General features: G+C 40.8%; 1 protein-coding gene across 7 annotated transcripts in view; it reads right to left on the minus strand.

Moving 5' to 3' along the window:
* The window catches only part of RCBTB1 (RCC1 and BTB domain containing protein 1), a 51,240-nt gene continuing 26,263 nt past the window's right edge, over positions 1-24,977 (minus strand). For 6 of the 7 annotated variants that reach the window (XM_061133601.1, XM_061133598.1, XM_061133602.1 and 3 more), the window contains 8 exons: positions 22,073-22,231; positions 19,183-19,290; positions 18,558-18,700; positions 17,390-17,580; positions 13,671-13,797; positions 11,451-11,659; positions 9,531-9,661; positions 1-2,298 (listed from right to left, as the gene is read on the minus strand). In XM_061133601.1, the coding sequence (XP_060989584.1) occupies positions 2,158-2,298; positions 9,531-9,661; positions 11,451-11,659; positions 13,671-13,797; positions 17,390-17,580; positions 18,558-18,700; positions 19,183-19,290; positions 22,073-22,231 (1,209 nt within the window). In that variant the 3' untranslated portion in view covers positions 1-2,157. The remainder of the gene's footprint in view (positions 2,299-9,530; positions 9,662-11,450; positions 11,660-13,670; positions 13,798-17,389; positions 17,581-18,557; positions 18,701-19,182; positions 19,291-22,072; positions 22,232-24,977) is intronic. The other variant, XM_061133604.1, reaches the window with a different exon arrangement.

Consider the following 24,977-nt stretch of genomic DNA (forward strand, 5'->3'; position numbering starts at 1 on the left):
TGCCCATTTTAACAGATTGCTTTATTTATTAACATGTCATTCTAAACACTGCATAAATACAACTTGTATAACTAGAGTATCAAATGTTGTTCCAGTAAGAAGTTCAAGAGTACATTTTAGGGCTATTTTAAGAAATACGAATACTTCAGCTTTCATAATTATGTCAGATGAAGAAAACAACTCAGAATAGTTTTCGTCTCCTGCTGTGATTAACAAAACCAGGTAGAAAAATAAGAGAGCATATTTAAAAAAAAAAAAAACACATACACACAAGTACTTTCTGAAGGACTTTTTCCTGTTCTCTTCACTGAATACATACTCATACAAATAGTAATCTGAGAAGTGGTTCTTCACCTATTAGGAACTCAGCAAATATTTGTTGAATGAATGAACTATCTACAGAAACGGATATACTACATTAATTTGTGCTTTTGTTAAAGTGTTTTTTTTTTTTTTCAAGTAAGAGCAATAGTAAACACACTGAAGTTCTTGTTTTGCCCGGATCATAAGCCTATGACAGTGATTGTTACAAATACTACCCATCATAGCTAATAAATTAATGTACATTTCTCAACCTAGTAAGAAAATTCTATCATACTGCAGTAATAATCCTAATGTAGTAACTCACTGGGCTCCAATCGCTTGCAACACGGTCAAGAAAAGGGGGCTGGGATTTCTGGGCTTGTGTTCATTGCCCCCATCAATGAATTTCCATCTTTGGGCCCTTCCCAGCCAACACACACAAAGAAACTTTGCTAAAAACAGTAGCTTCAGCATCTCTCCACCCTCTTGTTCCTTTGAGTCTGAAAATGTATCTAGTCTCAATTCAGATGGGAGACCTTCCAAACAGGAAACAGTTCACCATGGGAGCTTCCACAGAGAGAAATGAGTCTGCTGGCCAGAGAGAAGAACAAAGCCTTGTTCTCAAAGCAAGCTCAACAGACACACATGAAGCAAGCTTAAAAGACACACATTGAACACTCTTACTCCCAAAGCCCCATTTCATAACCAGACCACCCACCCTATAATTTAGATCCTTCTTCAAAGTTAAGTTGTGCTAAATATTATACCTAACACAACCAAAAGGAAAGTCAAATGTGAAAGCTGGTGAAATTTCAAATAAGCAAAACGTATGATGGTATTTGGCACAGATAAAAACCAATAAAAACAAACTCTGTTAAGTCCTGTAAGAAACTTGGGTTTAAGAACTACTTATTTGAGTCAGACATAGCAAATCTGATGATTCAGCAACCATGATTTAGGAAGCAAAAGAATGCTGAACATATCACTATTATCCTCTTACATGATTAGCATTTATAGGGGAAAAGGTGGGAGCACTGAAATTTGGCTTCTCAAATTTAACCCTAATAAAACACTGTTAGATAGAAGTGGAGACTCTGATTTATAAAAAATTCACCTTCACCCAAGTGAAGTTTCTTCCATTATTAATTTTTCATAGATAGTTCTACATTACTACTCTTTAATGTACTTAAGTCTTAAGAGAAACCCTGACTAACCAAGAAATTCATCTTTGCGTAATTATCATTTCAATAGGTTTATATTAAACTGAATATCATTTTGAAGTTAAAAAAAGTCATCCAATGATGCAAAAACACAAACAAAACCTCAAACAATCTTAACTATCCCTTCAAAGTGAAGCTACAGACCTAGCAACTAACGCAGCTCTTCAGCCAAGTCCCAAGTCAGCACCTTTCATTCTGGGGGGTGTGGGGGGCCCTCTACACCTGTCACAATTCGTGCACTATCCTAACTCCTGGGATCAAAAGGGCTGCTGATACTGAGTCAGGAGAGTTGCCACAAATGTCCGCTTTCCAACTTTAGAAGTTCCTCTAATCAAAAACAAACAAAAACAAAAAATCAACCAACCAGCAAAACTTTCACCCCTTTACAATGTCCCAGCCAAATGTTACGGTCACATTTAAAATACACACATCTGGAAATAGTTTAAGATGGGTTCAGGAAGAGCCGTGCACTCTTCACACATCCCTACACAGAGAACTGTGTCCCCGTGTGAGCAAGATATGTGATGGGTTTTTGTTTTTTTTTTTACCTGCAGAATTACATCCCCCATAGAGCACAAACGACACGCCTTCACCAGCCCCAGAGCACTCACACAAAACCCAGCAGTCTTGGGCTTCAGTTCTTAAAGGCTCCACATTTACTGGCTTTAGCAATGAATTCCTTTAGCAGAGGGCCATCCATTTGCCAAAATGCTGCAGTCTGTGTGACTTCTGTCAAATGATTGATGCAAAACTTAAAGCAGAATTCTTCTAAATCCTGGACACACACAACAAAAATAAAAACAAAGAAGAGGCCTTTTTTTAATTAACTTTGATTGAATTACTTCTCTCCAGATCCCTCACCCCAAAGCTCTCACCCTCCCCTAGAAGAGATCTGAGGCCAGAAACCTCAAACTAGGCAAACACGTGACCACAGGTACAAGGCAGAAAAAATACAAACTATTTTTTCATCACACAGTAAAAGCAATGGTTCCCTTACTCAGGTCTGACTCTTCAAAACACTCACACAGAGCTGTGGGATGTGGGGGGTGGGGGGTGGGGGGCAGTTTCTTCACAATTATCACATAATCCAGTCACTCAAAGACATGGTTTCAAAAAGCTAAAAGCAACTTAAGTCCATATCATATGTTTTACTACATTCAGGCATCAGAAAAAAGCATTAAGATGTGGGTCATTTGATTCAAGGGAAGAAAAGACTTTAAGAAACAGAAAAGTGATGAAGAGAAATGGTCAACCTAAAGTGACACATTAAAAATAAAAATTCTAGAAAACAATTTTTAAAAATTTTAAATAAACATTCCAAAGACCTTAAAATCACTTTCATGCTCTCCTATATAAAAATGTCTTCATTTTTAAACCACAAGGAGTAATCCAGTATAATTTCCACCACATTAATCTCTCAGATAGTCAATCAGAGGAGAATAGTCACCAGCTACCAACATTCACAGGCTAAGTCTCATACACAAGTGGCAAACCAACAGTTTAAGAACCTATTTTTGCCTGTGCTAAGATACATGCTTTCATCCCCAGCAAAATGCTACTGTGACCTTTGTTCCTTCAAATGTTGGAACAAACATTTATTAAATCAGTTAGGTAACCTGGAATGTACACAAAGGTGAAGTCTACCAGCTCGGTTTCTATAACCTGGCCGGCAATGCTAAAGGTCAATATTCAGAGTTCTACCAGACCAGGATCCCGACAACAGTTAAACTGTAGGGTCTTGGCTTCATGCATCCCAGCTCCCACCAAATGAGAATATCAGGCAGCGGGGGAAGGGCCGCTTCGCACACAGAAATGCCCCTTTCAGACCCCTGCAAACAAATGCTTCCTTGTTCTAGGAGTCTCTCTGTCCCTTGCTGAAAGAAGCACCCCCTCCAGTCATACAACCAGGAAGAGAGAAACCACATCTGAAGTCTCTCAGCCAGCTGCTGCCAGAGTTCTATTCCCAGATAATTGAAAATGCATTTAGATTGTTAGCACAGTCTCTGGAGCCATGGCTTTGTTTCGTTTTGTTTTGTTTTAAAGTAAGAGATTCCTGATGAGCTAAATGGACAGCTGAATGCCCTACAACATAAAACATTCTCTCTCACATTGTTATTCAGGAAAAAGCACTACTCCTGGTATTATAACTCAATGGTTAATAAACAGCTCTAGGGACTAAATTATAGTCCATAGAAAGATGAAAGTCACATTTTAATTCATCAAAAATATGTAACTAGTTTATCTACATATAACTGAGGAAGAAGGACCCAGTCAAAACATAAAAAGTTCTTCAAACCATGTCACGTATCAGATACAGATCTTTAGGTATTTAAATTTTAATTATGTAATTTCAAATTCAAAGGCGAAATTAAATTCTGACACTGCAAAACCATACCACTTCTCAGCCTGGATGGGAGGGGAGTTTGGGGGAGAATGGATACATACATATGTATGATGGCTGAGTCCCTGCACTGTTCCCCTGAGACTATCACAACATTGCTTGTTAATCAGCTATTTGTTGTTGCTGTTCAGTCACTAAGTTGTGTCCAACTCTCTGCAACCCCATGGACTGCAGCACGCTAGCTATTCTGTTCTTCATGTCTCCTGGAGTTTGCTCAAATTCACATCCACTGAGTCGGTGATGCTATCTAACCATCTCATCCTATGCCACCCACTTCTGCTATAATCCCATACAAAATAAAAGTGCAAAAAAAAAAAAAAAAAAACACCTTGCCACTTCTGTATCTGCTAATTTGGAATTAAAGATCTTTGTAGTATAATGAAAAAGTGAGTTTATTCAGTTTATTAATTGTATAGATTACCTGGGGTATAAACTTTCAAGAACTTTTTTATATAGTACAGGTATACAAAGTGAAAAGTGTTAGTTGCTCAGTCATATCTAACTCTTTGCAACCCCATGGACTGTAGCCCACCAGGTTCCTCTGTCCATGGAATTCTCCAGGCCAGAATACTGGAGTGGGTAGCCAATCCCTTCTCCAGGGGATCTTCCCGACCCAGGGATCAAACCTGGGTCTCCCACATTGCAGGCATTCTTTACCGTCTGAGCCACCAGGGAAGCCCCAGGTATACAAATGGGGCTTCTAAATTGTCAGTTCACAACTCTATGAAAATAGTTTTATCAAATTGCTTTGTCTTCCCCTCCATTTAGTTTGGTAAGATTTCTCAGTACAGTTGATCCTTGAACGACATGGGGGATCAACCCAAGTATAATTAACCCAAGTATAATTTATAGTTGGCCCTCCATATTTGCAGATTCAGCCAACCATGGATCTAACAGTACTGTAGTATTTACCATTGAAAAATATCCATGGATAAGTGGACCCGTGCAGTTCAAACCCATGTTGATCAAGGGTCAACCGTATTCAACAGATGTTTAATAGTTTCAAACACTGAAAGGCCAACTAAAGAATACTGAAAGTAATCTAAATCTGAGTTGTCTAAATAACTAATTAAACTGTGGTTAAGGCAGGTCTTCGGAAAAGGAAGCACTGAACACACTTGAAGAGAGGAATTAAAATCTGCACGTTCACTTCCATGAACCAGAGAGCTGCACAGTCAAGCAGATTCAATCAGCAACCTGAGCCCATGTGCTGCTGATGTTGGTATGTGAATTAGAAAAATGCCCTTCTGAGTATTCTTAAATAGCATAAGAACCCACATGATTTGTTCAGCTCAATATGCAAATGATCAGATCTTCAATTACCTAGGAAAAAAGTGCAACTCTTAACCCAGCTAATAAGTCAACTATAATAGGACTGCTGGACTTAAAAAAAAAAAAAATTCTAAGAAGGATGAGGAGTATTTGGCCAGGAGGTAAAAAAAAGTTTCTAAGCGCCTTCTCAAGGCTATGAAATATGAAAGTGGGCATGGGTGTAAATTCAAGGGATCTCATAATATGATATTCTTGGTGTTTCAGAAAGCAAAGTCCATGTTTATGACATTCTGTGGTGGAATTATTATAAAGTGATTCTGAAGCAGATCAAATAGCAGATTTGTTGTAATTAGGAAGGAAGATCAAAATACAATATTGCTATTCTACATTTATAAATTCATTCTCAATCTTTAAATATCTCATTATTCCAATCACTGTACACACTTTGAAAATAACTTGGTTTTTCTTTCCACAGGTTTTCTTTAGTAAAAAAAAACAAAGATTGACAGTCTTAAAACCCAAATTTTAAAATGATGTTGCAGCTTTCAACGGAGTTCTTATCCAGTCTTAAAAGCCCAAGGCTAAAACACTTGAGTGCTAAGACATTTTGCAGAAGGACTACTCAGCCAGGGTGATATTTTTCTTTTTTTTTTTTTTTTTCCCAGGGTGATATTTTTCAACAGCACATACTAACTGTACTACAGGATCCGAGGCTGACTGACTCCAGGGATTTGGACAAACCACAGATATGGAGGGTTGACTGTAAATTATACACCTTTAACCCCTGCACTGTTCAAGGATCAACTGTACATCAAGTACAAAAACATTCCATATCAAAGTGGGCTTTGATTTTCTTTTTTAGAAAGTATTTCAGTGTCTCACCATATTGGAAAATTTTTTAAAAAGCAAAGACATCACTTTGCTGACAAAGGTCCGTAGAGTCAAAGCTATGGTTTTCCAGTAGTCATGTATGAATGTGAGAGCTGGACCATAAAGAAGGCTGATAGCCGAAGAATTGATGCTTTTGAACTGTGGTGTTGGAGAAGACTCTTGAGAGTCTCTTGGACAGCAAGGAGATCAAACCAGTCAATCCTAAAGGAAATCAACTCTGAATATTCACTGGAAGGACTGATGCTGAAGTTGAAGCTCCAATACTGTGGGCACCTGATGCGAAGAGCCAACTCATTGGAGAAGACCCTGATGCTGGGAAAGACTGAAGGCAGGAGGAGAAGGGGGTGACAGAGGATGAGAGGGTTGGATGGCATCACCGACTCATGTACACAAGTTTGAGCAAACTCTTGAGAGATAGTGAAGGACAGGGAAGGCTGGCAAGCTGCAGTCCATAAGGTCACAAAGAGTAGGATATGACTGAGTGACTGAACATACACTCAAAAAATATTCTGTAGTCTACTGATCACAAAAAATGTTTAATCAACCCCCTAAGAAAAAAAGTAAATGCTGACCATCTGTTATTAGCACTAAGTTTTCAAAATTTCATATCCCAAAATCAATTCTGTAATTAGATTCTTGGCTCATATTTATTTCTACCCACCAAAAGCAAAATTTTAAGACATAGCTGCTCAGAAAGTAGTATTTTCTGGAAAATTCTCTACTCTGATTAAACAAAAAAAAACCCTCCCCAACTGTTTCTTCTAATGTTCAACCAGACACAGAAAACAAAAATTTCCTGAAAAGAAACTATAAATAGAAGCATTTCAAAACGCTTATACCTATAACATGATCAAGACTATCATGAGACAATGTTTTATTCACATTTTATCCCCTGATATCAACACTTATTCAGGTCTGTACTACAGAAATATTTAAGTGTTCTTTCTCTAAGTCCTTCTTTACTTTTTAAAAACGTGCAGAAAGTTTGACAATGAATCTATAATATAAGGGTTCCACAACAATTAGCTTACTTTCAAAAATCTTCACAACTATTGAGTCAATACATTTTTGTTCTTTTAATGTATGTACATTTGCTTCAAAATTCTCTTATCAAAAGGAAGCATGGAGGAACCACAGTAATTTTTATAGAAAAAAGAGAAATATGAGAGGCAGGGAGTCTCCACCCTCCTAGCATTTTCACAGAATGAAAGAAAAGTCATGCAGGGTCCCTAAGGTGAATGGCTGAAAATAACAGATTTTGCAGCTGATTTCCAATCTGCCTTAGCAGCAGCTTCCCATCAACTAACAGATATATCAAGTGGGCTTTATTTTTATATTCCAAAGCTTTAGTTTATTTACTTTCTACATTCTACAGTATTAAGGAAATAAAACATAAAGGTACATTTAGTCAATTATATAACTCCCAACAGAATCAAAAATAATACAACCTAAAAAGAATGGTTTTTGCCTTCTATTTTCTAATTTCTCTACATTGAATACATAAAATTTACAGGATTATGAGTTACTGTTTAACAATTTTTTTAAAAGTAGAACTTTATGGTGACATGTTTCAAATACGTTCACTTGTTCATTTAACTCAGCATGTATTTCTGAATGCCAACTATACGCCTGCACTGGGACAGACTCTGGTAAAGCACATTTGTGGTCTCAAACAAGGGACAGCTTTTGATGTACTTGATATCAGAAAAGTGAAAGCTAGTGAAGGAAATGACCTGGCCTGGGTAGGAATAAGGCATCTTCCGTAAACCTTCTGGGGTAGAGTTTAGCTGAAGGTGAGAAAACTTTCCAGCAACTAGAGTCGAGCTGCTGCCCCAGTGGTCACGGCTCCCAGGTGGCGCTAGTGGTAAAGAGCTGCCTGCCAGTGCAGCTCAGACCAAAGATACGTGGGTTTGACCCTTGGGTGGGGAAGACCCCCTGGAGGAGGGCACGGCAGCCCACTCCAGTATTCTTGCCTGGAGAATCCCATGGAGAGGGGAGCCTGGGGCTACAGTCCATGGGGTCACACACAGTCAGACACGACTGAAATGACTCAGCACCGCACAGGTGGTCCTGACTGGTTTTGGTCAGCAAGATCCTTATCCCAAGAACACAGACCTCATCAGCACTGAGGAGGAGTATGGAGAGACACAGAAGGTTCAAAGTTAATCGCCAGATGAAAAGTCATGGACCAATTTAAAATTATATCACTGGGAGGAAATAAAATCTGAAGAAACAGCATTGCGAATAGAGATGTTCACAATGACAAAGAAAGGGTAGGAAAAAACTAGACATCCATTTCCTATTAGAAATGATTTACTTTGATCATCATCCCATCTGTTGAAAAGACTGCAGAGAAAATCAGCTATATCTGACCTTATCAAATATTTATAATCATAATATACTCTGAAATAAAAACAGGATGCATTTTGAAAATGCAAGACATAATGGTCCATTTTGATCCCCAAATGTGGCAAAGATGCAGTCTGTCCTCCAACACATGTCCAAGGCAGCGGCTGCAGATCTTTGCAGGCGTCTGGTAAATTCTCTGACACCAGGTGATCTCCCTGGTCACATGATGATAAAATGAAAGACTAACCGTGTCATTTTGGGTGCAAACCTTAGTTAGACACCTCAAACGTCAAAGCTATTGCTCTTTGACTTTTATTCTCTATGAAGACGTAAGGCCAACCATACCAGCCTTTAGTTCCCTAGTTATCCTTAATGCATCCTTCCCATGGTACCACCTTCACTCACTTCAACAAACTCTGGTCACCCATGTGCTGGGCACAGGCACACAGTTCCTGCCCAGAGGGAGCTTACATTCTGATGGTACCGTGGCTCTTCACTTCCAGAAAATGCACATAAACACAGAACTTCAGGCTCCCAACAGCCCATTCACTCAGGGACTCTCTAGAGATCCATAATCAATCCAGTATAAAAAACAACCGAACAAAAAGGAGTCCAGAGCAGGCTCTTCATCCATGAATACCCGTGCGTGACAATTACATGATGACAGAACTTCAGAGCAAACACAGGTATAAATCACAGGGCAGCCCTGGCTTACGACAGGGCAAAGATGGAGCTAAAGCACAGTGGGTCCTGAGAAAAAATATATTAAGTCGCCTGGAGAAATACTTGAAAGTATCATATGCCGTCTGCGAGTCCCAATAGATGTGGCTCTTTATATTCCAACCTGCAGTGAAGCTGCTGGGACTCCAGTTTCCTATCTTAGGCAGAAACAGGAGAAACAACCATTTTTGAAAACATGAACAGAGACTAAAGCAAGCCAGATTTAATTTTTTTTAGGGGTCAGTCCATTCAATGATTCCCTAAACAGAAGAGAAGTCACTCATCATGCTCCTTGTCCCATGAGAAAAAAAGGGAGAAAGGTGCCCACAGGGAGTTATGGGCGGTGTGTGTTTCTGCATGCTGGTTCACATTACCTCTGCGTCGTATCTGACCGCAGCGGAGAACAGTGAGAAGGCATTCTCCACGGTGATTCCTCGCTTGATGATATGCTGACAAAGTTTCTTCAGTCTGTTTTCACAGTAAGATGTCGCCAAGTCCAAAAGACCTAAAAGTAAAGTATGGGATGCTTAATGGATATGAAAATAGTTTCCAATCATCTATAAACATATATATTTCATTTTGGTGAAGACAGTTGTAGAGATAAGTCAGCAGGAGCTTCTTAGGGAACAGTACTCTGAATCTTATTAAATAAATTCTATTTTTTAGTTTGTCCTTTCCCCACTTCCCAAGCACACCTTTCCTATACCCCCTTTATAAGGTTTCTTCTATAGTACAAAGGAAGATGAAAAAATCAATTTTTCCCCTAACTGTGTTTCCAAAATGATATGCTCAATTCATCAGCAACTTATACTTCAGGATTAAAAGAGTAAAATAAGATCACAGTCATAAACTGTGTCCATAATTATTAACCCTGATATCTATATAATACTTTTCTAAAATTTTTAATTAAAGTATAGTTGATTTACAGTGTTGTGTTAATTTTTGCTGTATAGCAAAGTGACTGAGTTATACACTTATATATTCTATCATGTTGTTGTTCAGTTGCTCAGTTGTGTCTGACTCTTCATGACCTCATGGACTGCAGCATGCCAGGCTTCCCTGTCCTTTACCATCTCCCGGAGCATATCATGAGACAAATATATATTCTCTGTGAGGGCCAGGGAAGGACTGGCATGCTGCAGTCCATGGGGTTGTGAACAGTCTGACACGACTTGGCGACTGAACAACATATTCTCTTTTACATTCTTTTCCATTATGGTTTATCCCAGGACATCGAATATGGTTCCCTGTGCTATACAGTAGGACCTTGTTGCTTATCCAATCTGTATGTAACAGTTTGCATCTACTAACCCCAAATTGGAAGTTTATCTCTCACCCAAATACAATACTATTTCTAAAGGCATTTAAACTGTTCCTAAAAACCACGTAAAAAACCAATAAACCTGAAACCTTTTATCCTTCAATACTATCAGAAAACTAACATCAGGACCTCTGGTCCCATCACTTCACGGCAAATAGATGGGGAAACAATGGAAACAGTGACTGACTATTTTGGGGGGCTCCAAAATCACTGCAGATGGTGGCTGCAGCCATGAAATTAAAAGACATTTGCTCCTTGGAAGAAAAGTTATGACCAACTTAGACAGCATATTAAAAAGCAGAGACATTACTTTGTCAACAAAGGTCCGTCTAGTCAAAGCTATGGCTTTTCCAGTGGTCATGTATGGATGTGGGAGTTGGACTATAGAGAAAGCTGAGCGCCGAAGAACTGATGCTTTTGAACTGTGGTGTTGGAGGAGACTCTTGAGAGTCCTTGGACTGCAAGGAGTTCCAACCGGTCCATCCTAAAGGAAATCAGTCCTGAATATTCACTGGAAGGACTGATGCTTAATCTGAAGCTCCAATACTTTGGCCACCTAACGTGAAGAACTGACTCAATGGAAAAGACCTTGATGCTGGGAAAGATTGAAGGTGGGAGAAGAAGGGGACGACAGAGGATGAGATGGTTGGATGGCATCACCGACTCAATGGACCTGAGTTTGAGTAAACTCTGGGAGTTGGTGATGGACAGGGAGGCCTGGTGTGCTGCAGTCCATGGGATCACAAAGAGTCGGACATGAGTGAGCAACTAACTGAACTGAACTATAAGAGTATGGGAAAGTCGCTCAGTTGGGTCCAACTCTTTGCGACCCCATGAACTATACAGTCCATGAAATTCTCCAGGCCAGAATACCCAAGAGGGTAGCCTTTCCCTTCTCCAGAGGATCTTCCCAACCCAGGGATCGAACCCAGGTCTCCCGCATTGCTGGCCGATTCTTTACCAGCGGACTCACAATGTGAGCTCAATATTTTTGACCCTGTGTCTTGGCCAGTCCCAACATGGCTGGTACCTATAGCGTCCTCAGGAGGCAGATCCACTGTGTCTGTGTAGAGGTACTGGAGAAAGGCACGGTACACGGGGTAGGAGAACTGGTCTATTTCTATCACCTCCTTCATGTCCTCATTCCAGTAAGACTGGAACATGGATCGAAAGTGCTCACACCTGAAACAGAACAGCAAAACTTACCTACTTAAGTTGACGGAAGCAGGGATAAACAAGTATTACAGGTATGTTTACTCTATTTGAGTAGTACATTCATCCCACGTACAAGAACCAAAACATATTCCACATGCAAGGGTTTTTATATTCACGTTTACGTATACTCCCTTTCATTTTTTAAGGTATTGTCTATTAAACAATAAGAATTATACATAGCCTCAAAGTAACCAGCACTTCAACAAGTACCACTGTTTGCATCTGACAGACCTCATTCAGATTAAGGTTTTTGCTCACCTGTTTTGTTTAAAAGATGTTATACAGAAGGGCATTTCAAACAATGAAATTGAAAAGAAACTCAAAAACGACTGTTCAAACTTTTGATATATATTAATATCACTCAAATGATTCAATTTTTTTATGTCATCAGTACATTTTTGTAATCAGCACATTCTTAAAATGGTTTTAAAAGTTAACTGGATTATGTTCAAAAGGATTTTTATTCCGTTACCGTACATGACAACTTTCCTTCTTTTCTGACTCATCCTCAAAACAGCCACCATCCCAACTTTGTTCCTTTTCTTTCATCTGCTCCCCTTCTTCTCCTCCCAAGCCTGTTACCAATTTATTTGTAAAGCACACTCACTAGGATAGTCACATATTTGAAGAAAAACTAAATAGCTTTTTGTATTATATTTACACATACAGATATACTAAATGAGGAACTGATTTCTGAATATTTGATTTTCTTAAAGTATAACATACTTCATAATTTTTTTTTAAAAATCATCTTTTCAAATCCTTTTTAAAATGAGTTACAGTAGAAAAACACAAAAATATTTTCAATATCCATTCAGAATACTGAAAGAATGGCTCCACTTACAAAGGAAATTACCTCATCTGAGAGGGAAAAAGTTACAGTTGCCTAGGCAAGGGTTAATAGATGAACTCGGTCAGAACACTACGCAGGAAAGGGACTGATGGGCTGACCACAGGTCTTCAGACAGAAACAATTCCCATTCACCTTTCAATGACTATTTTGGTGTAGACACTTACTCCCTTAAAGTAATGAATGACATAGCATTTTAATTCCCTAAAAACATGTTATTTTGTAAATAAATGTTAAACTAAATTTTGAAAAAAGACTTGTAAATGGACAGCTTAACTCTTAATGGTCAGATTTTACGTGCCTCTCTCTCGAATGGCAGGCTCAGTGAGCAATCATCCAGTTATGAATAAATACAAAGTTCCCTCACATTTATACAAAGATCATATTTAGAGAACATTTCTTCAACTGGGAATTAGATGTCTCTCAGGACCAGAAAGTCCAGTATTCCTAAGTTTTCTGCTTGTGGAAAATGAAGTTTTAATTGCTGCTGCTGCTGCTAAGTCGATTCAGTCGTCTCTGACTCTGTGCGACCCCATAGACGGCAGCCCACCAGGCTCCCCCGTCCCTGGGATTCTCCAGGCAAGAACACTGGAGTGCGTTGCCGTTTCCTTCTCCAATGCATGAAAGTGAAAAGTGAAAGTGAAGCCGCTCAGTCGTGTCCGACTCTTAGCGACCCCATGGACTGCAGCCCACAGGCTCCTCCATCCATGGGATTTTCCAGGCAAGAGTACTGGAGTGGGGTGCCATTGCCTTCTCTGGAAGTTTTAATTAAAAGAAGACATATACACTTTTCACTGATGGGCCTTTGTATTTTCTTAAACCTGTATACAATTTTTTTGATGGAAATAATTATGTACGAGCTAATTCATTTAACAAACAATACAGAAAAATACTTCCACATTATGTTTTTTCTAAAAGGCACATGAGTGCGCATGCACACACATACACACATACAAACATACACTTTTCAATAATGAGTGGACTGATACTACGTGCAAAATTATCAAGTGTGCTGTTTCACTCTACTCCCAAGATTAGTCCTTATTAGTCTCCATTGTGTGGAATAACAAAGAAATGGAGACTGCAAAGAGTAAGGTTACTGATGACTCTAAACTCATGAGAAAATACCTGATTTTCAAAACAGCTTTATGGACATGGATGTATTTCCCATCAATTCGAAACTTTAGATCAGCAGTTTCTGGACTGTCAAATTCTTTCTTCAGTGACTCTGCGACTGTTAGAAAGTCTTCATGCTCTGAAGGAAGCAAGCACATTAACACAGGTGCTCAAGTTTTGAAAGACTTCAGAAAGATAGTGACTAGCATGACGGATAATTCCATTAGATTTTTTTTAGAAGAGTTCACACCTTATTCGACAAATCAACTTTCCAGTATTAAAATCAACATCACAGAAATTAAATTAAATTTCACGGGCTAACAGGGAGACAAAAAAACTCCAGGGACCCTCGTCATCACTGAATGAAGGTACTACAGACACTTGAGGTGGTTTTTGATTCCTCGAGATGAGAAGGTGATTCTCAAAAGCGGGTGATACCTAAATGTCGCCAAGTGTATAAACTATAAGGAAAAAATGCGTATTTGGATTCTGTAAAGCAATTATCCTTCAATAAAAAATAAATTAATTTTAAAAAATGCATATTTGGAAAGGCCAAAAACCAGTCTTCCATGCTAAGCTAGACATTAAAAATGTGTATTCTGGGAACTTCCCTGGTAGTCCAGTAGTTAGGACTTCACCTTCTAGCTCAGAGGGTGTGTAGTTAGGACTTCATCTTCTAGCTCAGAGGGTGTGGGTCTGATCCCTAGGCGGGAAGCTAAAATCCAAAAAAACCAAAACATAAAACTGAAACACTGTTGTAACAAATTCAATCAAGACTTTAAAAACATGGTCCACATAAAAAAAAATCTTTTTGAAAAGAAAAAGTTATAGATTGTCATTTTACACAAACTCTTCTCTCGAAAGTTTGAGCAGTGTTCATCTAAGGCTGAGAATTGATCAGTTTTCCTCTACTGAAGCACTTTGGACACCTTTGCTCTGCTTTTAGGGTAGTTTCAAGGAGTTGGTAAATTCAATTCAAGAGTCCTAAGAAACACACTCCTCACTTGAGTGGTCACGCTAGAGTGGTGTTCTTTCCCAGGGTGACCCTTTCCCCTCCGTATCTGGCATCTAAACATCCTTCTTAACCTTAAAAATGAATGCAGCACAAATAATAATCCTTACACACTATCTAAAACACAGCAAATTTACTTAGTAGGAACGTGTACTTAACAGGAGTAGCTTTACAAAACCGTGGTCACACTGCCTGATAAAAAGGTGCAAGGACATATAATTCTTACCTATAAGTAGAACTGTGTTATCATGAAGAAAAGCAAAGGCGTGTAAGGAAAAGCATAGTGTGTAAGGATTATTATTTGTGCTGCATTAATTTTTAAACTCATGCAACACTTTCTTGTGCTTTACATGTGAGAATAAAGGAAAAGAGGAAGACGGTGGCTAACGGGGAAACTTAAAAATTCCAGAGACCCTCACTGGCACTGAATGAAGGTACTATTGATGCAGGAGACCCATTTCCAAGTCCGCCAACATGAGGACTTCCCTCAAGACTCGCAGCAGCTGCTGTTACCAGGGCAACTCTTACAGAGGGACAACTGCTAAAAGCTAGGCTGAAACCTAACAACGAGCTTTCCGTGAGCTTTACTATCAGACTCTCCTAAGGAAATACCATTTGCCTAAGCCCTGTTACTCTAACCTACAGCCTCCCCTCCGACCCTGACAATGCAGAGCTCTCTTGTCTGTGGAGGAAAGGTGGATATTCTCTCAAAAACCTGACCCTGTAATCTGAATCCCCAGTGAATGAAAAGACGAGAAATAACTAAGATGGGAAAGAGTGCAAGAGTCTAGATTGTTACCCAGCCTCCCCACCCAAAACACAGCTTCTTCTCAGTGCCTCAGCTCCTGCATCTCGTCCTTGGTTTCTGGCAACAAGTATAGTACCACCCTCCAGAGAAGAAATTGTTCTTCAGAGGTACCCATTCATCCTCTGACTTTCTTCCCAGCACTCTGCTGAGATCAGAAACTGCGAGGCAACAAACACTTCTGACGTTTAGAGGGTGGACAGGAAAAGAGGTCACCTGGGAGATATACTTAGTGACTGTACTTTTTCCAAACTTAATAGTAGAAAATGGTAGGACATTTGGTCTGAAAAGAATGTCTTTTCAAGATGAGGATTTTAAGATGCAAGAACCCGAGGGAAGCCTTTCAGGGGCCAAACAGGTTCAGGTTAGGCAGGTATATGACTCTGAAGATGTGTACAGGTCTATACATATGTGTGAGTGCAGCCAAGGAGACCCGTCCTATGAACTAAATTTTCTCTAATCATAACATTCACTGCAAACAATCACTGAACTACAGTTAAAGAACCTGGGAAGGTTCCTTTTCTTTAAGTTGAGCAGCAGCTTTACTTTTCCTAAACATACTCTTGCCCCCATGACCACAGAGACTGGTCACCTGTTGATGGCACAGCCCCAGCCTGAGCTGGCCGTGGATTACAAGACCTTCAGCGTCAACTACTGAGCAACCCAAACCCCATGCTGTCACAGCTGTATTAATTTTCAAGCACAGGGTATCGTGACTCACTTTATCCCCTCTGCACTATAAACAAAAGAACAATTTAGAAGAAATACACTGGCTAAAAGGTACAAACAAGAAATAAAAGAGACTAAGATTATCTTGCTAATGGCTACTCAGCTTGATGACAGCTTCACATTTTCATCAACAGGCCCATGAAGGAAGGCAGTATTCAGAAAAGGGACAGATGACGTAACCAAAGATCACCCTGAATTCCACTATCCTTTTATTCTTTTTTAGGCCACACTGTGCGGCAGGTGGGATCTTAGTTCCCTGACTAGGGATCGAACCCGGGCCCCCTGCAGTGGAAGCAGAGTCTTAACTACCAGGGAAGTCCCCCTATCCTTCACAATACCTCTCCTTAACTCTCCTCCAAGGGAAAAAAAAATTGTGAGATTGGTTGAAAGGAAAAAAGGAGGAAAAAAAGGGGAATTAACTCCACAAAGTTAACAAGTTCTTCATTTTTTTAAGTTCACTTTTGGTTCATAGTAAATTATATAATAAATTTAGTATAACAAAAGCACTTAACAATATTTGTACACACTCAAATATCTGTACATGAATGTTCATAACAACAGTATTCACAATAGCCAAAAAGTGGAAACCATCCAAATGTCCATCAACAGATAGATGACAAACAAACTGTGGTCTATATATACAATACAACACCACTCAGAGTCATAAAAAGAAGTACTGATATGTATTATGTTGCAACCTGGATGGGTCTCAAAAGCACTGGGTAAAAGAAGTCAGACAGAAAAGGCTGTACATGGTAAGATTCCACTTAAGGGAAACATCTAGAACCGGTAAATCCATAGAAACAAAACAAAACAAATGGGTAGTTGCCAGAGGTTGGGGGAAAGAAAGAATGGGGAGTGACTGTGTAATGGGTATAGGGTTTTCTTCTAAGGTGATGAAATGCTTTAGAGCTTGATGTAAATGCTGGCTGCACAACATGGTGAAGGCAGTAAATGCCTCTGAATTGTATACTTTAAAAATGGTTCATTTTTGTATGTGAATTTCACCTCACACCGAAAACACCGAAGGGGAGGAAATAATAAACTCATATAATATTCCAGAGCATTTTAATAAGCAGTATCACGCAGATCCAGTTCGGGGAGGCGTATTAGAGCCCGAGGAGGACGAGGCTTGCTGGGCCGCCCGGGGCCGCGGCTCGGCTGCCGGGCCGCGGGCGCGCTCACCCGCGGACAGCAGGCGCCACGTGACGGCGGGCGTGGCGAAGCAGGCGAACACGTCGTCGGTGGAGGCGAAGTGCGTGAGGTGCGGCAGGGTCACCGACTGCCCGCGGCACTGGCCCCACATGTACACGTGGCCGCCCTGCGTCTTGGCGGCCGACGTGTGCGCCGAGTGGCAGGCCGCGATCTCTATCACCCTGGAGAGTTTTAAGAAAAACGCACGTTACGTTTCCTTCACAGAGGCCCAAGCGCACCACACACGGCAAATAAAAGCTCTGCGCTCCGAACACCTCAAAGAGCCCAAGATCCAGGTCATATGGACAAAACCCACAGACTGGAACAACAGCTCCGGGTTACGCTCACCCTGGGTGGCCCCCTTCTCACCCGAAGCTCATTCTGGGTTAGGACGGGTAATAAATACTGTTGAGGAAAACCTGGGAAAACCGACTAGCAACCAACGTAAATGAGTAAAGCAGCCACTGAAAAAAATGTCCTGGCAGTTCTGGGGGCTTAACCAGTAGCAAAAAATACTGTATTCAATAAACCATTTCCCTACAAATACGACTTTCTCTCTTACCCCCAGTCGGGACTCAGAAGGCTCATTAGGCTGATTAAGCAGTGGTCCAGGGGTCATGGACTCTGACTATCCCAATGCAAACGGACATCAAGCCAAACTTATTACATTTCTCTGCATGCTTCCTAGGTGGCATCCCAGAATTAGAAGTCAACATCCTAAAGCTTAGTGCGCAAGACCTCACAATATGGCTCAAAACATTAAGCATCTATTCTAGTAACACACATTAAATCTAACCAATATTTAAACAGATAATGGCCTTTCAAGGGCAGATTTTATTAATTTAAAAGTTTAGTTGGCTCAAAGGGAAAATAATATGCTTTACATTTCAACATGGTGACAGACCCTACTAGGAAGTCCACAAGCAATACACCAAAATGCATGAATGCCTATCAGTGGTTATTTCGGGTGGTCATCTGAGAAAGCTGCATGAGAATCATGTCAACTTCATGTTCACTCTGACTGGTAAAACAGCACTTTTGTTCACAATGAGAATGTTAATGAATGAAAGAGCTACAAAGCCAAACACCAGTGCTCCAGCGCACACAGGCCCAAGTCCCCATGCACACACAATCCCGAGACATAGTACCGCCAAGTTACCTCTCTTTCTCCACCATGACGAGTGCTGGGCTTAGCAGGTTATGTTTATTGCCAGTTCCCAGCTGCCCATACGTGTTAGCTCCCCAGGCATAGAGCAAGCCCTCATCGGTTAGTGCTAGAGTATGTGCATAGCCGCAGACAATCTGCAAGTAAATTTACATGGTTACCATCAACAGGAGAACAGGAAGGGCAGGGGAAACATCTACTTAAAGATTACAGCCAGCTCCTGCAGAATGCCAATTCATCATCAGGTGTGGACTGACATTCTCTGGAACATTAAAAAAGCATTAGAAAAGCCTGTACCTGAGACTACTGGATTTTTCCCAGTAGCTTTTCGAATTATCAAGACCAATGTGCCAGGACCATGGTCTTGCTTCTCATCATGGGAATTTAGGGAGGATATAATATTAAATGTGGCAGATGAAGGCACGGGGTACTGTTCAAAAAGTCTTATTAAAGAGTAAATCTCTGGGACTTCCCTATTGGTCCAATGATTAGGACTCCGTGCTTCTATTCAGGAGGAACAAGTTCAATCCCTGGTCCGGGAACTAAATTCCCACAGATATTCCAAGTCAGAGCAGGGAAGGTAGCCGGGGAGCAGCGGCTAGGAGCCCACCACACATACCTGGTTCACACACACGCTGTGCAGAGCCGCCACTCTCACAGGGGTCAGCTGATTGCCGTTGTTTCCCAAGCCGAGCTGACCGTTGCCGTTGTAGCCCCAACCATACACCTTAGAGAAAGGGGGAGACGAGAGTTTTAAGACTGCTGGTAAGAGGAAAGAGATAAAAATGAAATCCGTCTAAACAAATGAGAGATTTCTTTCATTTCCAACACTCATATTCTACTGAATGAGGTCCCACAACTGATCTCCAAACAGAAGATGTTTCAGGCTTGGGGATGACAGAATCCGCAGCTTCTACTCCAGAGCTTACTAGCTGGATAGCCTTGGGTGAGTCATTAATTCTTGCTTGCTACAAGAGGAACCTGAGGCTCATTAACAACTATTAATCACCTACTGTATTTCAGGATTTTTTGAAAAGTACTAGGAATTAAGTCTTTGGAAGCAGTTGAACAGGGGAGATGGACATACACAATTTTTCTGCAGCCAGACGGCAAGTGCTGGGGTAGAGATATAATCAAGGCACTACAGGCAGAGAGGAGAAAGGACTTAGCCATAGGAAGAAAGTTAAGGAAAGATATTTTCAGAGAGCAGAAATCTGAGCACGGTAGATGCTCAGATCTGGCTGAAGGGTAGATGGGGATGAAGGTATCCCAGGGAGAGGCAGGTTCAGGAGACAAGCAGGTGGGCTGGCTGGACCCACCTTGGGTGGTGGTAGGGAAAAGACCAGAAGGAAAAGTAAGGGCCAAGGGATGAAGTGCCCAAACACAGACCAAGGAACGTGAAATGCATCCATGGATCTGCCACTGAAATATTCCAAAGCAGAGATTAACATGATTAAAGTTGTATTCTGGAGCGATCTTGCAGGCAGCAACATGAAGGATGACTGTGGTGAGCAAGACCAGAGGCAGGAAGACCTCAAATACATAAAAACTCATCTCCATTGGCAGATAGGGGAGCTCTGATGGGGGTCCAGTGAAGGCAGTGACGGCAGGACCACAAGAGAGGGGACAGAGGAAAGAGGTGAGAGGGGGAGACACAGGAGAATGTGGGGACCCCTCAGACACCGGCAGCAAGATGGGTCATCACGCAAAGAAGCAGAGCTGGGCACAGGTCTGACAGCGAGTGTTGAAGGCTGAGAACAGCCAGCATGGGACAGGGTGAAGTACTGGCCAGGAACAGACAGAAGGCCTGGCTCAGATCAGAAACACCAGGTGTGGGTGACAACACACCCAAGGGCAACGCAGGGCAAACGGGCGTGGGTGAGGGCCTTCCACGTCTGTGTGACAAGGGGTAAAGGGGACAAGGAGTTCAGGGTGCTAGCAAGAGATGGTTAAAAGACTTCAGTGTCAGAAGTCTAACAGGTTTGAACCTTCTGGGGAGAAATTTGGCAAGAGCTATCAAAAAATTTAATGATATATTCCCTGACCCAGAAACCCTATTTCTGGAAAATTATTCTATAGAAATACTTGTATGTGTATACAAAGATATACACACAACAAACAGTAACAGAGAAAATCAGCGCAACAGTGTTTTTAATAGCCAAATATGAAAAAAAAAAAAAGGTGAAATGCCCATCAGAAGAGTTCTGGATATGAGTCTTGGAAAACGCACATCCATAAAGAAAATTAAGCAACTGTTATATTGGAAGCAACTATAAATGGTCTGCCAATAGATTCAGGTAAAACATCTATGTTGTTAAGCAGAAAAGGTACAGACTGGCAGAGAAAAGCAGTAGGTAATTATACTCACCCGTATATAACTATTTATACAGAAAGGTCCAAAAGGATATACATCAAACCATTAAAAAACTGAGGGAAAGGTATTCACTTTTTATTTCACGTGTCTTATTTGTTTTCCTTTGTTGAAATAATCACATAATAATAATTTTTAAATTAAATTTACTTTTAAAAATAAAGTGTTACAAAAAAAAAAAAAATAAGATAAAGATGTGGAAAATACTGGGATGAAGGATGTTAGATGACTATCCCAAGGAATTCAGAAGTCATCCAGCATAGTATCAGGCTTGATTCAGAAAGTCAGTTAATAGAGCTGAGTATTCAGTAAACTCTACAGCACCTTGACACCCCGATGCAGGATGCCATGCATTCACATTCAAAGAAGTATCTTGAAGTAATGTTTGTGCACTGGGACATGTACAAGTGGTAACAGGTCCATTTAAGTAGAAGCTGCAACCAGAATAATTGTACAGAAATAACCATCAACTCAAAGGTGACCATGGTCGAGGATTACTGAAAGGTGGGTTTTTTTTAAGAGTAGCTAATAACCATCGGGATGAAAAATTCTGCATTTGCAAGTGGCTTCTTCCTGGGGGCAAGCATTGCAGATATAGGCAAACACAGAGCCTTCATGCCCATTAGCATCAGTGCTTATAAACACCATCAGCTAACTTTAAAGAGCACACAGGGCCTCTCACCTTCTGAGATGGCCCACACTCTGTCTTTGGAGTGTTTCTCTAAGGGCTGGTCTCATCTTCTGAGACACGCTGTATGCTGTCTATAGAATGTGTATCTCTCTAAATAAACCAGCTTTCACTTAAAAAAAAAGAGTCCTCTTTCATAAGAAGAAAGAGGTAACATTAAATTCTTTCATCTACTACATTAAATCACAAACAAATGCCTGTAAGCATCGGGCTATGTGGATCTGGCAAAAACACATTCGAACTTCTACTTGCAGATAAACCCTAGAACTTAAAAATTCATAATGAGAAAAAAAAAAAAAATTCATAATGAGGAGCAAACAGCCTGTGATTACACCTCTATCAGTTAACTATCCATGGAGCTATCAAATCAGAGCACTCTTCCTTCCATGATCTAAGCCCAAACCTCATAAAGAAAAGGACAGGAGAAAGGTCGGTACAGAGACCACTCACCTCACCATTGTCCAGAACAGCCATGGATGAGGTCTGACCACAGGCGATGCCAACTACCCTCTTAATATGCAAACAGTTTGTCACTTTCCGAGGAGTTGGTTGATTTGCGGTGGACCCTGACCCCACCTGGCCACAGTTGTTATAGCCCCAAGCAAATACCTACACAACCGAAAGAGAAAAAGAGAAAGAAAGAAGAGTAAGGGTCAAAATTCTCACACATAATAATCATCATTAAACAAAAATAAACCCACTGAATGAGTCCTTACAGCGTGCTAATGGTCCTAAGTGCTTCACACACAGGAACCCATCTAATCCTCAGAGTCAGCCTGTAGGGTGACCCTGGGGCAGGTATTAATACTATTATCATCCCCATTTTATACATGTAAATGGGAACACAGAGGGGTTAAGGGACTTGCTTGATATTCCACAGCTAGTAAATCTGACTTACTGCTAATATGAACCCAGGCAGTCTAGCGGTGCTCTCCACCCTGCTATACAGCCACTATAATGTTAGTAGTTCCTTATGGTTTTTAAATCTGGCATCCAAAGGAAATGAGGATGTGCCACGTAAGCATCAGTGATATGAAAAAAATCAGCCTAACTCTTTGGGTATCGTCTTTTTTTTTTCCCCATGAAAGTCCTTCAAAACAATACTTACTTTCCTCTATCTCATTAATCACCAGTGGGAGATACTATATACCCTTCCTGATGACACAAGCCCACCATCAATATAATTGTTAATCACAGTTCCACTTCCTAACACAGTCAGGCTCATAAGTATTAAGGAGATGCTTGTCCCTACAGGAATGACATGGGGTTGTTAAGAAATTCTTTTTTTTTTTTTTTATTATTTTTAACTGTAGGACTACTGCTTTAGAATGTTGAGTTGTTCTCGATAATGTTTTCTGAGTCCTCATTTGCTGTCATCTCCAAGCAGCTCCCCTCCTCAGCTACATCCTGTTTACTTCTGGCCTGTGATCAGCCATAGCCTGAAAACCATATTTCCAATGGAGAGAGACACAAATGGATCTCTAAGCTAAAGATGAAAAACAAAATGAAAATACCTTCAAGTTAATTATTAACTGAGCTTGTCAAACAAGAGTGTGGCCAGAGAGAAGAGTCAGCCAAGGGCAGATGCTGACAGCAGAAGAGAGAATTTCCTCCATCACTAGGAAGATCTGTGAGGACCCCTCTCACTCCTCTCACTGGCCTGTGGCAAGTGGTCCTCACACATCCTGAGTTCTGGCTTCCACGAGTCTCTGTTCTCTTTCCTCTGTCAGCATTTTCTACCTAAGATCACATGTCTGAGGCTGCCCATGTACTGTCTTGAAACTCACGGCTGATGTCTTAAAAAGTATATATGGGGGAAAAAAAAAAGTATATATGGTATAGGTTCATTTCACAGGCACAAAAAGAAATAACCCTGAAAGTAATTACTTCTTGTTAAGTGGATTCACAGGAACAGCTAGTGTAAATATTTATATTTACCAATTACCCGGAGTAGCATATGCTTAAGGTTACAATAAACCAGGAATGCAGCCTGCACAATTAGCAAGTTCTAATTTCAACTGTCATTCTTCTGCACTTCTTTTCAAATAGCCCAAGTTCTCTTCCAATGCAGTTGCCTTTTGTTTTTAAAAAATGGGGACTGGGGTTCCACGGACCAAGAAACAGACTGGGAACAGTGGATTCCGTGCACCAGGGCTCTGTGCGAGGCCTGGCTCCAGCACATTCCAGCCACGAAACCTTTATCTCACAGCTGCTCTGGTTTCCTCAGCTGTAACCTGCCCCACTGAGTGAAATCACTCTAACGCCTCTGAAGGACTAAACAGGGACCAACAGGATCTGACTTTTATTTCGGAAGACACAGTGGGCAGAGAAGTTATACTGCACAGTTTAGACCAACGTAAAAGCTATGGGATAGGGACTGCGCTGGTGGGCCAGTGGCGAAGACTCTGCGCTCCCAGTGCAGGGGGCCTGAGTTTGATCCCTGGTCAGGGAACCAGATCCCACATCCCACAGCTAAAGTTCTCACATGCTGCAACCAAGATCCGGCACAGCCAAATAACTAAATAAATATTTAAAAAAAGGATAAAAGCTATGAAACAGAAGAGACCATGGCAACGGTCCAGAAGATGGCAAAGCCCGACCTAAGGTGATGGAAGGGGACGAAATGGCACAGAAGACTAGAAGATAGAACCAACGGGATGAGTAACATTTAAGATATGCATGGAACTTGGTGGGGGAGGGCAGGAAGTCAGGCTGTACAGAACCTACTGCAATGTTGGTAGTGATGCTATGACATCACTACATTTACTGAAAAACAAGAATAGACCTGTGGGGGTGGGTAGAGGTCATTAAAAAAACGACCGTACAGAACACTGTCATACACATCTAATTTGTAATCCAAGCAAAACCAAGAGACTCAACTGCCTTAAGAATTCAGTCTACTCTCTTCAAAAGAGTGCTCCAGATCACACAACGCAGGCTGTGTTAGAGAAGGAGCTTGTTCTCACAGTGGTTTTAGCTATGCACCCAGGGCAGCTATGTTCACACCATATTCAAGTCAAGTACAAATATGGTCTTTTTTTTTAAAAAAAAAAAAAAGGGAAGGCACTTTCACATGGCCAAAGGTAGAAATGATCCAAATGTTCATCAACAGACAAATGGATAAACAAAACAGATAAACAATGAAACACTGTCAGTCTTAAAAAGGGATGAAAATCCGCCACGTGCTGCCACATGGATGAACCTTGAGGACATTAAGTGAAATAAGGTGGTCACAGTGGACAAGTAGTCTGTGATTTCACTCACAGGAAGTACCTAGAGGGGTCAAATTCTTAGAAAGCAGAATGGGAGTTGCCAGGGGCTGGGACTAAAAGAAAGAAGAGAGTTAATGTTTAAT

This window comes from Dama dama, chromosome 30 (genome assembly GCF_033118175.1).
Source record: "Dama dama isolate Ldn47 chromosome 30, ASM3311817v1, whole genome shotgun sequence".
Lineage (NCBI taxonomy): Eukaryota > Metazoa > Chordata > Mammalia > Artiodactyla > Cervidae > Dama > Dama dama.